General features: G+C 51.0%; 2 protein-coding genes across 8 annotated transcripts; one reads left to right on the top strand and one right to left on the bottom strand.

Moving 5' to 3' along the window:
• Positions 1 to 268: 268 nt before the first annotated feature.
• LOC123578684 lies at positions 269 to 10554 on the bottom strand. Of its 4 annotated transcripts, XM_045441702.1 has the most exons (6): positions 10505 to 10554; positions 9043 to 9121; positions 8035 to 8235; positions 1744 to 1890; positions 1209 to 1337; positions 269 to 1017 (listed from the first exon to the last, which is right to left on the bottom strand). In XM_045441702.1, the coding sequence occupies exons 3-6, from the start codon at positions 8228 to 8230 to the stop codon at positions 815 to 817; spliced, it is 675 nt and encodes a 224-aa protein (XP_045297658.1). In that variant the 5' UTR covers positions 8231 to 8235; positions 9043 to 9121; positions 10505 to 10554; the 3' UTR covers positions 269 to 814. The 4 variants fall into 4 exon arrangements, with proteins under 4 accessions (XP_045297658.1, XP_045297659.1, XP_045297657.1 ...); XM_045441703.1 differs by lacking the exons at positions 9043 to 9121; positions 10505 to 10554 and adding an exon at positions 8730 to 9036; XM_045441701.1 differs by lacking the exons at positions 9043 to 9121; positions 10505 to 10554 and having other exon boundaries at positions 1209 to 1301; positions 8035 to 8693.
• Positions 10555 to 10580: 26 nt separating this feature from the next.
• LOC123578680 lies at positions 10581 to 16014 on the top strand. 4 transcript variants are annotated; one of them, XR_006702452.1, is made up of 6 exons: positions 10586 to 11729; positions 12144 to 12421; positions 12986 to 13132; positions 14401 to 14532; positions 14829 to 14956; positions 15873 to 16014. XR_006702452.1 is itself a non-coding variant. In XM_045441694.1 (5 exons), the coding sequence occupies exons 1-5, from the start codon at positions 10813 to 10815 to the stop codon at positions 14894 to 14896; spliced, it is 1539 nt and encodes a 512-aa protein (XP_045297650.1). In that variant the 5' UTR covers positions 10584 to 10812; the 3' UTR covers positions 14897 to 15865. The 4 variants fall into 4 exon arrangements, 3 of the variants coding, with proteins under 3 accessions (XP_045297651.1, XP_045297650.1, XP_045297649.1); XM_045441694.1 differs by lacking the exon at positions 15873 to 16014 and having other exon boundaries at positions 10584 to 11729; positions 14401 to 14529; positions 14829 to 15865; XM_045441693.1 differs by lacking the exon at positions 15873 to 16014 and having other exon boundaries at positions 10587 to 11729; positions 14829 to 15865.
• Positions 16015 to 16459: the final 445 nt, after the last annotated feature.

Below are 16459 nucleotides of genomic sequence, written 5' to 3' on the forward strand. Positions count from 1 at the left end.
TCTGGCCTTCCAGGCCCTGCGCGCCTGGAAGCTGGGGACCCACCCCGCCCAGTCTAGAGCCCAGCCCTCTCAGTCTCTCGCCAGGAAGCTTATGAGCCGGGGGGAAAGGAAGGAGTAAAGACAGGTGTAGACAAACCGGCACAGAGAGAGGCTCAGACCCTAAAGGGCCAGGCAGGGACTCAAGACCGGTTCGCAGTCGGTTCACACACGCTGGGCCCGACCCTGCCCTGGGGAGAGAGGACGCCACGGAGGGTCACACGTGGAGGTGGTGAGGCACCCAGGTTTTATTGTGGCAGAGAAGTCCGGAAGTGGGGGGGGAGGGGGAATGTGTTTGCAGGCCACGCCTTTCTGGGGAGGGGCCTGTTCCGCAGAAGGGCGGAGCTACATCCAGAGGCCGTGAGCGTTGTGACCGGCCCGGGGTCCCGACTGGCTATCCAGGGGCGGGGCTCCCCCTCTGAGGGGTAGGTGTCGAGACCGTGGAATGCAACGTCGGGGCGTGGCCTAAGAGGGCCAACCATCCAGGGGCGGGCCCTAGCCAGGCCCAGGGGCGGGGCCACACCAGCCGGTTGCGCGGCACGCCGCGCACAGAACTGAAGGGGGCGGTGTCACGCTGTAGGAGGGAAGGCAGGTTGAGGACTCCGTGGGCGGGAACAGAGCCGAAAAGGGAAACCCCAAGCTCGAGGGGTGGGGGTTTGTCGCCTGTCCTCAGAAGGCACGGCCTGTTCTTTGGCAGCGGGGCCACGACGGAGGGGGCGGGCCCGGTATGTTGGCTGCGGTTACCGGTCAGTTTCCTGCGAAGCTCGGGTGCAACTGTTTAGAGAGGCTCGAGGGGGCGCCCCTCGGGGGTGAGTGCACTGGACAGGTCCCGGCTGAGCTTGCGGTCCGCGTCGGACTGCAGTTCGGACGCGCGTCTCCGAGCGTTCTGCTGCGAGACCCACCGACGGCAGCTCAGACGCCGCTCCACGAAGGGCGAACTTCTGCCCCACATGCCCAAGTGGTTTAAGTAGTTCAGCATTCCTGGGGGCCGGGGGCTGGTGAGCGGCTGAACTCCGAGCCCCGCCGCAGGCCCCGCGCCACCCCTCGAGGCGGCCTCCCCTCCGGTCCGCCCTTATCCGGCCCCAGGCCCTGCCCCGAGTTCTCTCCCCTCCCGGGCCCCGACCCCTGCCCTACCGAGGCACCGCCCCTTTCTCCCGAGGTCCCGCCCTCACCGGCCAACAGCATCAAGGCGCCGGCGCCCCAGCACAGGTAGGTGGTCACCAGGTAGGATACCTGTGGCCTCGGGTGTAGCGTCTCACAGTTGACTACAAAAAGCGTCAGACTGAGAACGATCAGGAACCCTGCACTGGGGTGGGGCCGGAGAGACGGACACAAAGGCTGGACAGGAACCCCAGGATACCCCCATAAAGAGAAGAGAGACAGAGACAGCCTCTCCCCTCCCACCCTCCGTGACAAGCAGGTGTGTGCGCATACGCAGGCACACAAACTCCTGTGCAGACACAAAGACACCCGGAGAGAAGCAGAAAGAAAAAGAGGGAAGCAGGAAGGAGAGACAGATGCCCCCGACACTCACCCCGACTGAGAAATTTAAAAATAGAGCTGAAAGAGTGGGGCAGAGATCCCAAGAGACGTTCAAAGACAGAGTCAGCAGGACAGAAATCTTGAGATACACCTCCCCAAAGCCAAAAAGAGAGTCCTGGGGCAAGACACTGGGGGTATCTTCCCTTCCCCCAGGCCGACACTTACCAGTGCTGAAGCTGAGAAAACTGAAGACAAGGTCGATCTTAGTAAGGCGTCGGAAGACTGGCCGGAAGGAGAGGCACATGAAGGGGAGGAGGATGAGACACAGGGTCAGGGCCAGCATCATGAAGCCCATGCTCATATGGATGAGAACTGGAGGGAGAGGAAATGCTGCAGAGTCATCCCCAGATGCTCTCCAAGGTCACCCTCCAAACTCACCCTACCGACAGCCCATGAGCAGCCCAACAGACACCCCCAAAGTTTGGCTACAGACAACCTCAACATCACCCCACTTCCACCACCAAAGTCCCTTCTAAGAAATCCTAAAATCTCTCTCCCTCAGAGTCACCCCCAGGCACCTGTAAAGTCAAAATCATCCCCAATGATACCCTCAAAGTTGTCCCAATCACCCCACCTACTCCAAAGTCCACCCTTGTAATCACCCCACCCATACTTCCAAGGTGACCCCACAGATGACCCTTAAGCCATCCCCACTCACGTCCTCAAAGTCACCCCCACAGAATCATCTCAATCTTTTCTAGAGTCATCCCCACAGACACCTCCAAAGTCATCCCACTCATACTCCCAGAAGGCATCCCACAGCATCTCACAGTAATGCCCTCAGTATCACACCCAGATACCCCCAATAGCACCCTCAAAATTGTCCAAGACACTTTAGTTCCCCTAGTCTCCAAAGACACCCTGCTTCTGCTCAGGCGTCTCCCATTCACATCCCAAGGTCCTCTGGTGATCCCATTTTTACACCCAGAACCTCCCCCCATTATCACCCCCATTCACACCGCAGAGCCCTCCCACAGACATTCTCCAAATCACCCACCTCGATCCCCAGAGCGTACACACTCTGATGTACACACAAGAAAAACTTCCAGATACTTGAAAACCACAGAACCACACTCAGTTTCAGTGAATATTTATCCAATGTACATTTCAGAACAAGAGTTTTGGCCCCTTCTGAGAATTGCATCTCTTTTTAGCCCTTCTCTACATTGCCAACTTTTGAACAGTGCAAGGCTGTCTCGGCCAAATGAGCTAAGACTCCATCCGCTTTGTTTCTGGCAAACTGCATATCTCTAACACATAATCAGAAAGCAAAAGCTGGAACATATATACAGAATAGCAATAGTGCTCTGGGGATCAATCACATAATCCTGGTTGAGGGATTCTCATGACATACCCTGCTTTCTGGGGGCCACCAAAATAGTCATATGATTCCACCTGAGTCAATCACAGTGCCCCATACCCCAGACCACGGTGATTGGCCCAAAGATGGGCATATGACCAAAATCAACCAGTCAAGCTCTGCCCTGGGACTTTCTCTGACTGAAGCTGCCAAGAGCTCTCGTTCCTCTAGTCAGGAGGTTTATGAGCTTGGAGCTTCCTGGCCTTGGACCTAGCCTCATGGGGGATAGGAGATCTGATAGGGTAAAACTAAGAAAGGAAAGCAGACGAGAGGAGAAAGAGAGTTGAGATGACATTCAAGTCCCTGGCTCTTGTCAACCCAGAGATGAGCCCACTTTGTGGTTTGGTCAGAGGTAGGCATTTGTGGCTTACCTCTCCGACTCACCCTCCTGCCTGTTCCCCACTCTCAGCCCCAGTTATAAGCTAATCAGTGCATTGCATCGCTCTGGCCGCTATACTTGGTTTGAGGTGCTCATGTGACCCAGCCACACAAGACTTTTGCAGGAACGTTTTGTGTTCTTTTTCCTGCCAGGCCTGAGCCCACATTGTTAGCATTTCTACCAGCTGTTTGTCTTCTCTCAGATCCATTGCCCATGCTTCCCTATTCTGTGTTGCAAAGACTACATTTCCCAACCTCCTTTGATCACTGGCTTATCAGTACATTTGGCTAATGGGAGGCACTGGCAGAAGACTGGCTCTGGAAGAAGAGAACAAGCCAGTGTATTTATTTCCCTCTCCCCAACCCCCACCTCAGCTGGTGTCTTTAGCAGTAGATTCTTTTTTTTTTTTTTTTTTTTTTTTTTTTTTTTTTTTCTGTGATTCTAGCCACCTCTAAGCAAATAGCACTACGAGTCTCTGCCTTCCCGATGGCTCCAGCTTCCAGGCTCTGGTAACACCACCTCTTTTCTTTGTTCTTCGGGGCTAAAGGGTGTAGCAGCTTCTTGAGTTGCTAATCTCTGCTTTGCCTCACCATTACCTACTCAGCTTCTCAGCTACTCTGTTACCCATGAAATCAATCCCCTGTATTTACTACCCTCTAAAGCACCTAGAATGATTTATTTTCCTAACTAGATCCTGACTTGCCACTAGGGGGAGCCTTGAGAATGAAGCCAATCCAAGTAGCCAAGAAACAGACAGATAGTAATGTGTCTGATACTATCACTTGGACTCTTGAATTCAGCCATGCCTGAAAGCATTCCTACTCCCACTCTTTTTCATTTAGGTGAGACCATAAGTTCCTTCACTCAAGCTACTTCACGTTAGAGCTTCTGTTACTTGTGATCCAAAGACTCCTGACTAATTCAAATCCCTTCCGTAAGTTGGCAAGGAGTGCAGGATTCAGTGCTGCCTACATACCACCCACTAAAATCACAAACTCTAACACACACATACACACACACACACACACACACACACACACAAAATTGAATGTTCATCAACAATCTAGAGGGAGAAGAACTCCTCAAGCTGAGAAGCAATTGGTAAAGTCACAGAGGCAAAGCTGGATAAATAAGAACATAAAAATTCTAAATTTCTACACCTTAACAAAAGACCCTCATAACCTGTATGTTGTGTCTTTATGCCAGCCATAAAGCATTGTACATTATGAGCATTCAGGAAATGCTGGTTTACTTTTAAAAAGAGAACTATAGGGGCGCCTGGGTGGCTCAGTCGGTTGAGTGCCGACTTCGGCTCAGGTGATGATCTCACGGTCTGTGAGTTCGAGCCCTGCGTCGGGCTCCGTGCTGTCAGCTCGGAGCCTGGAGCCTGCTTCCGATTCTGTGTCTCCCTCTCTCTCTGCCCCTCCCCCACTCATGCTCTGTCTCTCTCTCTGTCAAAAATAAATAAACATTTAAAAAAATAAATAAATAAAAATAAAAAGAGAACTATAATACTGCCTTGTGTGCTTTTAAAGTGATAAACATACACAGTATATACAGAGACATGCTTCTGTGTGTGTGTATATGTATGTGTTTGTATAGGTTTATATGGTCATACCGTTTAAGAATAGCCATTTTCTCATATGTGTAGAAAATATAACTGGAGGAACACATAAGAGCTTAAAAATTGCTTAGTAGCAGGGCCCTGGGTGGCTCAGTAGATTAAGTGACCGACTTTGTCTCAGATCATGACCTCGAGGTTCCTCTGTTCAAGCTCTGTGTCAGGGTCTGTGCTGACAGCTTGGAGCCTGGAGCCTGCTTCGGATTATGGGTCTCCCTCTCTCTCTCTCCTCCCCTCCTCTGCTCACACTCTGTCATTCTCTCTCTCTAAATAAGCGTTTAAAAAAAAATTTTTTTTTAATGGCTTAGTAGCATCAGTCACCCCCCAGGAAGGGGAATGGGTGGGATGGGAGACAGAAATGTAAGGGAGACTCTTGCACTTGTTAAAGTGCTGAACCATATAAATATATTCCTCGTTCAAATAAAATAAAAGTAACTTAAATCTTAAAACAAAGAAAAAATTTTAAATCACACAAAGTTAACATTTAGGAACAAATGGGAAATGTAATGAACACTCACCTCTCTTTTTTGTCTTCCCAGCACCTTTGGAAACCAGTCCACATTTGGGGAATTTTCCCCAATGTATGCATCCACACTTTCCAGTAAGGAAACCAGCCTCCCTTAAGGCGAAGACCTCAGCACGTGACCAGGATCCACCAATAAAGAAGAGCCACGCTAGACTTGGAATTCACAGCCAGAGGTGGGCATGGACTCTCTTCTGGTAGGTGTGGCCACTGCTACCTCCAGAGTCCCAGGGCATCCGACAAAGAGGTTCCCCAGTGGAGTCCAAGTCTAGAGAGCAAGCTGTAGTATGAATGCCCAGCCAGCCAGTCCTCCAGGGAATTTTTTGGGCATGTTCCCGATCACTTGGCCCCGGGAGCCCAATTCTCTGGCCACACAGAGATTCTTCCAACTCCCGCAACATTGTTCATAAATCCATTTCCTGCTTACACCAGGTTTAATTGGCTTCTGTTGCTCATCATGAGAATCCTGACATATCAAAGCCTTACAAAGTCTCCTCAGCCCTTTAGAAACCCTGCTATTCCACCCTTGGGCATCTACCCCAGGATAATTTTGCTCCATTAATGTATCATAAATATGGAAGAAAGTTGTCCACCCAGCATCCGTTCCCATTCTTCTGGCAACAGCAACTTGACTTTGTTCAGAGGAACTCTGTGCCCAGCCTCTGTCCTTGTGCTTTCAGACAGAAATGACCCCTCCATTGACTCTTAAGAAAAGTGTGTGATCCAGACCCAGCCAATCACAGCATGACATCTTCCTGTTCAGTGCGGATGCGGGAGGAGTGAGAATCCCAGGGAAGTAAATCTGATCCCATCAGAGCTCATCCTGAGATCTTTGCTTGAGGGCTCCAGAAGACAACTTGCTCTCCTTTCCCCACGGTCGTTCACAGAAAGGACAGCATCTGGGTGCTGCTGATGCCCCATTACCACAGCTTGCCTGAGGGCCCCACACAGAGGAAGCCTTCATAGACAGATTCCCTAATGACAGGCTTTGAGCACCTGAATCCAGCAGTAACTGAACCGGATAGATCTATGCCTCCGGACTTTACCATAACTTGAAACCATGTTTGTCTTGCTTACACCAACTTGAGTTTGGGAGGTATACAAGAAAGAGATATTGAAAGTAAATAAATAAGATTAATACCACACAGTGTTCTGGAAGTTTCATAAACTTATTTGAGATCTGAAGTGAAGATAGGTGCATTGGCTGAAAAACGAATTCCCTAGCATAATAATAGCCCACCCTGGTGTAGCACTTAATATGCGCCAGGCGCTATTCTAATTCCCCTACATGTTTTAACTTGCTAATTCTTCCAACAGCCCGTGAATAGGGATTACTACCACTACCATTTTATTTTATTTTTTTAATTTTTTTAACGTTTCTTTATTTTTGAGACAGAGAGAGACAGAGCATGAACAGGGGAGGGACAGAGAGAGAGGGAGACACAGAAGCTGAAACAGGCTCCAGGCTCTGAGCTGTCAGCGCAGAGCCCGACGCGGGGCTCGAACCCACGAACCGTGAGACCATGACCTGAGCTGAAGTCGGACGCTTAACCGACTGAGCCACCCAGGTGCCCCACCACTACCATTTTAGACATGAGGAAACTGAGGCACAGAGAGGTGAGAGAATGTGCCTAAAATCACCCAGCGACCAAACGGTTGAGCCAGGATCCAAACGGAGGCACTCTGGCTCCAGGTTCTGGACTGCCTCCTGTTGCAATGCTCAAAAGCACTGGAAACACACACAGAGACGTAAGATAAAGCAAAATGTTTCCGAAGGAGCTGGAAATTTCCTTTTTAAAAAAAAAAATCATCTTTTTAAAGGAACCATTTTCGGGGCATCTGGGTGGCTCAGTGGTTGAGTGTCTGACTTCAGCTCAGGTCATGTTCTCGTGGTTTGTGAGTTCGAGCCCCACATCAGGTTCACTGCTGTTAGCACGGAGCCCACTTCGGATCCTCTGTCCCCCACGCTCTCTCTGCCCCTCCCCCACTTGCGCTCCCTCTCTCAAAAGTAAACAATACGTTTAAAAAAAAACTATTTTAAAAAGCGAGGGAGGGGCGCCTGGGTGGCGCAGTCGGTTAAGCGTCCGACTTCAGCCAGGTCACGATCTCGCGGTCCGGGAATTCGAGCCCCGCGTCAGGCTCTGGGCTGATGGCTCAGAGCCTGGAGCCTGTTTCCGATTCTGTGTCTCCCTCTCTCTCTGCCCCTCCCCCGTTCATGCTCTGTCTCTCTCTGTCCCCCCCAAAAATAAATAAACGTTGAAAAAAAAAAAAGCGAGGGAGAAAATGATGGTGACTTTAACATCTAATCGTGAGGCAGATTGTTTTCCGGTGAATTGCAATGCTCTTCCCATGAGCTGTGACAGTCCTGTTTCCCTGTCTCCTCAAAAGCCATGTATAACTCCAGGAGACTTCTCCACAAGTCCCTTCAGAGAATCTCGAGAGACCCTCCTGAGAATTCTAAACATGTATCCCCAAGAACATGCAAAGAACTTCCCCCAGAGATTCCCACCCCTGATAATTTCCCAAGATGCCCCACTTCGAGTGCCCCATAGTCTGTCCAGCCACCTACTGACCGGTGACTTGGCGCAGGCTGACACACTCGTACTTCCTGCAGTCTGTCCAGAAGCCCAGGTAGCCAGTGTAAGAGCCCTGCAAGTAAGCCAGACGTCCATCCACCACGCTGAGCATCATCAGGGTTGCGAGGATGCTGAAGACCAGAGACCAGCCCCGCAGGATGAACTTGCGGTCCTCCTCCCAGGAAGAGACCATGTCCGCTGGGAAAGAGTAGAGTTCCTCGGGTCCACATCCACCTACACCACACTGCTGCAGCCTAGTCTCCATTTCCAGCCACAGCCACGTCTCCACCTCCACCCAGACCCCAATCCCAACCTCATCCCCATCTCTGATCCCAAATGCACCCTCACTCCCATCTCTAACCCTGACGTCCAGCCCAGCCTTCGCCCACAACCCCATTCGGAGCCCAAACCTACGTGTTTTGTCTCCACCCCCCTCCTCCAGTCCCTGTTCCCCAAACCCCAGCTCCATCTCTGCCCTTGACCTCAACCGCTTCTCTAGACCCCTGTCACAAATCCCCATCCAGGACATGGACAACTGCGACGTGGGTTCCACAGTGTGCTCATGAGGCCAAGACCCATGGTGCCAGCAGAACGAAATGCCAGTGGCGTGCCCTGCGTTCACCAAGCCCCCCGTGATCCTACCAGACTTCCCAACTGGCAGGGAAATCCTGTCCCTCCCACTACTCACTTACCTCCAGCCACACGAGACTTCACAGGGTTCCTCTCACACCGCGAGCTTTCCTACCTCAGCAATTCAAGAAGCAGCCCAGGCTGCTCCTTCTGCCTGGGGCACCCTTCTCCCACCTGCGCCCAGACTGCCTCGGCCACCCTTTAGATCTCACCTCCCACGTCACTCCACCCACATCTCCCATCCTGAGCCCCCCCAGCCCAGCCCAACTTCAGTTCTTGGCAAGGTCGCCCACCAAGGGCTCCCTTGTCAGTGCAACACGCAAGTCTCCTTCACTGGCATCCCTTATCTCACTACTTTTTCCCTACCCATCTTACTGAACAGACCCCCTTGAAGGTAGAGAACAGATCTCTTCTTTTTCCCACCGCACCTTCATCACCTGGGACAGAGCCTTTGCTGGTTGTGAAAGTAAAATGTAACAACTGAGGGGCACCTGGGCGACTCGGTTGGTTAAGCATCCCACTCTTTTTTTTTTTTTTTAATTTTTTATTTGAATGTTTATTATTTTTGAAGGAGACAGAGAGACAGAGCATGAGCAGGGGAGGAGCAGAAAGGGAGACACAGAATCCAAAGTGGGTTCCAGGCTCCGAGCTGTAAGCACAGAGCCTGACACGGGACTCAAACTCACAAAGCAGGAGATCGTGACCTGAACCGAAGTCGGACGCTTAACCGACCGAACCGCCCAGGCGCCCCAAGCATCCCACTCTTGATTTCAGCTCAGGTCATGATCACTGTTCGTGCGTTCAAGCCCCGCATCAGGCTCAGCACTGCTGGTGTGGGGCCTGCTTGGGATTCTCTCTCTCTCCCTCTCTCTCCTGCCCCTCCCCCTCCTCAAAAATGAAAATAAACATTTTTTAAAATGGTAACGATTGAATGCATGGGTGTATGAACCGGTAGACACATCCATGGTTATCTATGTATAGTAATTCCTTCCTGTCCTGTGGCATCTCTCAATTTGGATTTCAGAGAAGGTTGGGTCTAGGACTCAGGCACGAGCTTTGGAGGATGGAGAAAGTGTCTTTGAGGGTCAAAATCAGTATCTGTGAAGTGCAAAAAATTCAACAGGTGTCTATTACAATGGGTTCTCGATGCTTTTACACTTCGTCTTTGTGACAATCCTGTGAATTATCATTATCTCCTTTGACAGTTGAGGGAGTTAGATGGATATTTGTGGAATTAAAGACATAAAAGTTTGTGGGTTTCCTTTTTTCTTTTTTCTTTTCTTTTCTTTTCCTTTCTTTCTTTTTTATTTGTTTGCTTGTTTGTTTGTTTCTCAAAAGTCTACCACACGAGCCAAAAGAAAGGATGGAGAGAACGCAAAGCCTGGATTGGGGGTCTTTGAGGTCAGAGAAGAGGTCCCTGAGGTCTCAGGAAAAGGTGAAGAAAGACAGAGACAGTGGAGAGAGATACTGAACTTGAAAAGGGAATCAAAGGAGGAAATCAATTCAGGAAAGTCCCTGGGAGTGGGGTGGGGTAGGGGCAGGTAGAAGGAGGGAATTATAAATTCAGATCTCAGGCCTTCCAGAAACTGTAAGAACTGATCTCAGAAATGCTGGTGCCCCAGTGCTGGTTCAGCCCTGCCCAACCCTGGCCCTGTTCTGGCCCCTCTCTGACCCTACGCTTTCTCTACACTGATCATTCTCTCCCCCTCTCCCCCACCTTTGCCCAGTCCTGACATCTCTCAGACCCAGCCATGACCTCTTCTTGACCCAATCCTGACCCTGCCCATACCTCACATGGCACCCACTCTGACCCAGCCCCAGCCCCCATGTCACTCACACAGGGTAGAGCATGAGTCCATGGCCAATGTCCCAACCGCCTGGAATCTCGCCAACTGTCATGGAACCTCCCCCCCAACCCCAGATGCAGGCCAGACTGAAGCCCTGAGGCCTGCCTGTGGACAGCAGGAGAGACCAGAGAACACAGAAGAAGGGTCAGAGAGATCCAAACCGCCAAGGGCCAAGCCTGAACCTGGGAGGGAGACCAACAGACTTCCAGGTGGCCATGGAGGTGCCTGGAAAGAGGGGCTAAAAGCAGTTGGTGACTGTTTAGTGCATCTGGGGACTGGTCTTACGCTGCATCCCCACATGTCCCAGAGGCCCCAGTCTGGATCCCAGAGCACCCAGCCAGGTTTCCTTCCAGGAGCTCCCAGTAATACTCAAAATGAGACCGAAGTCTCTCCACCAATTACCGACAGGCCCCAGGTCAGAATCCAAGACTCTCAGCCCATTATCAACAGTGGCCGGGTCAGCATCCAAGAGCCCCCGCCCATTATCCATAATCGCCGGGTCAGCATCCAAGAGCCCCCGCCCATTAACCATAATCGCCGGGTCAGCATCCAAGAGCCCCCGCTCATTATCCATAATCGCCGGGCCAGCATCCAAGGGCCCCCACCCATTATCAACAGTCACCGGGTCAGCATCCAAGAACCCTTGTCCATTATCCACAATCGCCGGGTCAGCATCCAAGACCCTCCACTAGTCCACAGCCGCTGGGCCAGTATCCAAGATGCGCCACCCATTATCCACAGTTGCTGGGTCAGTACTGAGGACATGCCATCCACTGTGAGTGGTCATCGGCTCAGTATCCAAGATGCACCGTCAGTTACCTACAGTCACCGTTTGAAGACCCAAGATGTTCCACCAACTTTCCAAACGCGCCACTTCAGCATCCAAAACTCTCTATTACTTCCTCACGTCTCCCTGAACAATGTAGAGTCCCTTAACTACAATAGTAGTCAAGTCAGTAGCCAAGACCACCTTCCAACAAGTCAGAGCCCTTGTTTGAGTACTCAATGCCTCACATTGCCAATCCGGGCCAAAGTCGATGTCCCCCCTTCAATTACTCACAGCCCCACGGCCAGTGTCAAAAGCACTGATTCAATCATCTGGACCACCCAGGAGAGTTTCAAAGACTCTATGGACAGCTCCCTATACAACCCAAGTACTCTAGACAATATCCAGAGCATACGATCAAGCAGATCTGCTGAGATGGATTCTGGCGGGTGAGAGGCAGGGGTCCAGGCAGTGGGCCAGGCTCTGGGCTAGGATTCTGGGGGAGGGGCAGTAGTCAAAGGTCAGCAACCAGAAGCAAAGCCAGTCTACTGGAAACTAGAGGTTGGACCCAAGTGAGGCTGACCCTGGGTAGGGCATAACATAAAGGCTGGACCTGTAATTCAACCTAGGAACTGAACTTGGGGGTGGCAGGGTCTGGAAGTTAGATCTGGAGGCAAGGGAGCCTAGAGGCTAAACATCTAGAGGCAGGACCTGAAGGATACAGGCCAGGGAGAATGGACGTAGAGAAGATAGTCTGAAGGCTACACTGGGTGGGTCATGGTCTGGTCTGGCAGTTGGACTGGGGTGGCTGGGCTGGGTGGCTGGACTCAGTGCTGACACTGGGGGTGGGCGATCTGCTACAGGTGTCAGAGAAGGAGTAAATGCAGCTATTCACAGCTGCCCATGGGCTGGCGGCTGCTGCATGGAGCCAAGAAGATCAGCCGTCAGGTGAGCCTGGCACTGAGCCTGGCTGGCATGGTGATCATCGGTCTCATCACCCTGGGCCAGCCCTGGATCCACTTCCAGGTTCCATTGACACCCCCTGGGGATCCTGATGGCCCCTCGACCATCCCCATCAACACCATCTTCTTTGTGCAGTGCCCTGACATCTCCTGCCTTCATGAGTACGACCAGAATGCTTGTAAGGAAGGCCTGCCCTATACTCACCCTTCCTGGGACTCATCTCTCTTCTTTGTCCCAGGGACCCTTCTCTGCCCTCTCTAGGATGGTCTTCACTGCCCAGGGTTAGTCTTCCCTTCTCTGGGATAGTTCTCACTACCCCCGGATAGTCATCCCTTCCTCCAGATGGTCCTCATTGCCCCAGGATCATCCCCATTGCCCTATGCTCACCTTCAATTACATGATACCCATCCCCACAGTCCTCTTAACCCTAGGATCTTACACATTATCCTGAGACTTTTTCACCCCAAGGAATCTTTCCTCATCACACAGAACTGCTTCCTCAATTCCCACCCTTCTTCTCACTGCCCAAGACACTGTTCTCACTGACCCAGAGGTGTGCCCTCAATGCTAAAGGCATCTGCCTTAATATCCCTTCTCTACAGCCCAATTTCAATTTTCTTAAAATGAGAAAGAAAAATTTGCAAGGGAGAGGGTTCAGGAATACTCCCAGCCTCATGGGGGACCCTGTCCCCCATGCTCAGTCGGAGGGCCTCTTGGTGTTCTGATTTTCTTCCTTCCCCAGACTTGTTGGACTTTGCCTGGGCCTTTCTCATCCTCGCCAGTATTGCCGGCTTCTGCCTCTGCATCATGCTCATAAACATCATCTTCTTCACCAGCTCCAACTTACCTGTGCTGGACTTCTCCAACGTCATCATCAGCATCCTGACAGGCATGGCAGAGAGATTTATCCCTCAGGAACCAAGGCGAGGAGTACCTTGCCCAGTGCCCATGATGATATCCAACCCCCTCCCCACCACATTCCAACACTATCCTCATCCTCACATACATTGCCCATCCCAGTTCTATCTCCCTCCGAATATCTGATCAATCCCAATAAAAAATATGAACTTCCAACAACACAACCTCATCTCCAGCCCCAATACCAGCCTCCAGTTCACCTGCCACCTCTCCACATCCCCACCCCCCCATTCCCATTTTATCTCTTTCCAATCTCCAAACCATCCCCACTACCATCCCCAACCCCTTTCCAAATCTCAGCACTCATTCCAAATCCAACCCAGCTCTATCACCTGTGAACCTCACTTTCAAACTCAACCAAAACCCGTCCCCCACCTCACCCTCTGTCCTCACCACTCAAACTTCAACCTCTACCCAATACCCATTTCCAGGTCTGACCCAGCCCGAATCCTTTCTCCACCCGCCCCCCCTCCCCCCCCCCGCCCCCTGTCCCCGGGGCTCTGTGATTTTGTTCAAGTTACTTAATCTTTCTCAGCCTACAGGTTTCTGTAGGGTGGGGGTGAAATTTCCTATCACGTGGAGCTGTAGTGAGGATTGGATTAGAAAATGTTGGCACCTGATGGAGGTATTTAACCTTGCACAATTCCTTACCACGATAATCCTTCCACTTAACCCAAATGTCTCAAAATTGATATGCTAATTCTAATTGATTAGAATTAGTCTGGTTTTCAATTTGCATTGCCAAATCACGCTTTTTAGAAAAGGAGATGGGTTGGCACATTAATTTGGAAATGAAGGATATTACGTTCCTATCATTTGTAATGATTGACCACAGCTTTTAGTTTTATCAGGAAAACATTTTTAGTGCCAGGAATTGTGCCAATCTCAACAACTCCTCACAACAGCCCAAGGAGATGAGTCCTATGATTATGCCCATTTTACATATGAAGGAAGTGAGGCTCAGAGAGACGGAGTAGTTACCCTAAGGTGGGAGGGAGAGGCAGGACAAGAGCTCTGTTCTGGTTGGCCGCAAAGCCTATGGTTTTCGACACAACCCAATGGTCCCAACGTGCTCCACCATGACATTATCAAGAGCCTGTTTTCCTGCCTGCGGCACAGAAGTACAGGGAGGCAAAAGGAACTGGGAGAATATTGAGCAAGAGCCAGGCAGCCCTACAACTATGGGCAGGGGTCTGCACACACCTGATGCCCAGCTTCCTAACACCTGTACTCATGCAGGGGCCAGCATGATACTGGGTATCCTGTTCTACCTGATGCAAGCCCATGAGTACCTGCAGGAAGGCATGACCTACACTCTGGGGCTCAGCTTCTACCTGGCGTGGACCGGCATCTTTCTCTTCCTGATGAGTGGTCTGGGCTGGGCTGGGGTTGGGTTTGGGCATGGGTCTTCAGGGATATGGATAGGGACTGAGTGGGACAGAGTTTGGGATGAGGATGGGTTGTGGACAGGGCTGGACAAGCTGGGATTGAGGTGGGAGATGAGGGTGGGGTTGGGCATAGGGCTGGATGAGGGGATGGGGTTGGGGTTGGGTTGGGAAATGGATTGGGGACAGGGTAGGGGTGTGATTGGGCTTGGGAAAAGAATCAGGATCTGGAGTAGGCTATGAATGCTGCACCTCACCCCCTCTGCTCTCTTCCTTCTTCAGGTTTCCTTTCCTATCTGAACTACATGAACTTCTGGTCCATCCTGGCGCTCCAGGCCATCTGGACTTGATGGCGCTCCAGGACACAGGAATGACCCCACCGCTGGCCTGCTCCCACAGCTCCCTGCCAAGCCCTTGACAACCCTACTCTCTAGTCCCCCACCCCCCCACTGAGAGTCTTGCCCTTTTTGGTCCCCTCTTAAGCCCCCCACTCAGATTAATAATTTAAATAATCTGTACCTTTTGCCCAGAATATTCTCTTAGCTCAGTACCTTGTAAGTGTTCTGTGGAAATGCCAACTCTCACGGGGGCCATCCCTTGGGCCGTCTGGGGTAGAGGGACAGGTGAGGGAAGCGATTCAGAGGAAAGAGACGCAAGGCACAAGGTCAACAAAGAGGCTGTGCCAATGGTTCCTGGCATACATACAAATGGTGTCAATCAATATTTGTTGAATAGCTGATTCTCTCCAAGCCCTTAAGGGCTTCATCTTTTACTTCCCAGACCCCCAATAATGTGCCCCTCCTGAGGTAAATTCTCCCTGCACCCACACCTCACCTCCCGCCCTTACCAGCGGCCCCTGTCATCACTTCCTCTTTCTTCTCGCCAAACTCCTCCAACACAGGGCTGTTCTTTTTAAAAATTGTCTATCTGTCTATCTATCTACCTATCTATCCATCCATCCATCCATTTTTAAGGCTGTTCCATGTAGCATATTTTTGCTATCAGAGTCATTTGTTGAACAGGGCACGGTTGAAACTCAAGTACAAATTTATCTCACTACCTGGGTCCCCCTACAGGCCCTTGACCTGGGGGGGGGGTCCCCTCTACCTCCCTTTCACACAGTGGTTAAGCTGGAAGGGTTGAGTCTAGGCTCTGCCACCTACTAGCTCTGTGACCTGTGTCCAGGCATTGACCCATCTGGGTCTCAATTTGCTCATCTGTAAAATGGGGGTAATGACAGTACTTCAATCTAGATAGAGTTTAACATAACACCTAGTTTGTGCTCTTTAAGGGTTGCTAAAATAATCCGCTTCTCTCCCACAAAAGGCTCTCAAATTTGTTCATCTTTAATGAAAATAAGCTGCAACTATATGCCAGAGACTGGATCTATAGCAGTGATCAAACTAGACACACGTCCTTGTTTTTATGGCTTCACATTTCCGCAGGGAGGCAAAACAGATATGTTAGGGATAAGTGCCATGAGGAAAAATAAAGGAGGGGAATAGAGATGGGTCTGGGAAGGGGCAGGGGCTCTATGTCAAGGTAATATCTGAGCAGAGACATGATTGAAGAGAGGAGAGCCATGGGGATAGGTTGGAGAAAAGGATTCCCGGCAGAGGGAACAGCAAAAGTTCTGAGCTACAAACGTCCTTGGCAGGTTCCAGGAAGATTAGGGAAGCCAATTACTAGTGTACCCTGAGCAAGGGAGAGGGAGACAGGGACAGAGGGGGAACAGGGGCTAGGTCCCTCCGGGCCTTGTGGGCCACAGTGAAGACTTTGCTTTTTACTCTGGGTGAGGCAAAAGCCAGTGAAGAAAGGTCTCCTTTTGTTAATATAAGGATATGTTCTTTTTACATCAGACTATAAGCTTCGTGGGAGGCGTCTCCTCACCGGAAGAAAACAACCCAAATGAC

This window comes from Leopardus geoffroyi, chromosome E2 (assembly GCF_018350155.1).
Source record: "Leopardus geoffroyi isolate Oge1 chromosome E2, O.geoffroyi_Oge1_pat1.0, whole genome shotgun sequence".
NCBI classification, from domain to species: Eukaryota; Metazoa; Chordata; class Mammalia; order Carnivora; family Felidae; genus Leopardus; species Leopardus geoffroyi.

Coding starts and splice junctions, on each gene's coding strand:
- LOC123578684 (XM_045441700.1), bottom strand. CDS start 8,566: ATGTCCTGGATGGGGATTTGTGACAGGGGTCTAGAGAAGCGGTTGAGG. Junction 1,891..8,034: donor CAGCCTGCGCCAAGTCACCG/GTCAGTAGGTGG, acceptor CTCTCCCTCCAG/TTCTCATCCATATGAGCATG. Junction 1,338..1,743: donor TTTTCTCAGCTTCAGCACTG/GTAAGTGTCGGC, acceptor ACCCCAGTGCAG/GGTTCCTGATCGTTCTCAGT.
- LOC123578680 (XM_045441693.1), top strand. CDS start 10,813: ATGTCCCAGAGGCCCCAGTCTGGATCCCAGAGCACCCAGCCAGGTTTC. Junction 12,422..12,985: donor TGAGTACGACCAGAATGCTT/GTAAGGAAGGCC, acceptor TTCCTTCCCCAG/ACTTGTTGGACTTTGCCTGG. Junction 14,533..14,828: donor CTTTCTCTTCCTGATGAGTG/GTCTGGGCTGGG, acceptor TTCCTTCTTCAG/GTTTCCTTTCCTATCTGAAC.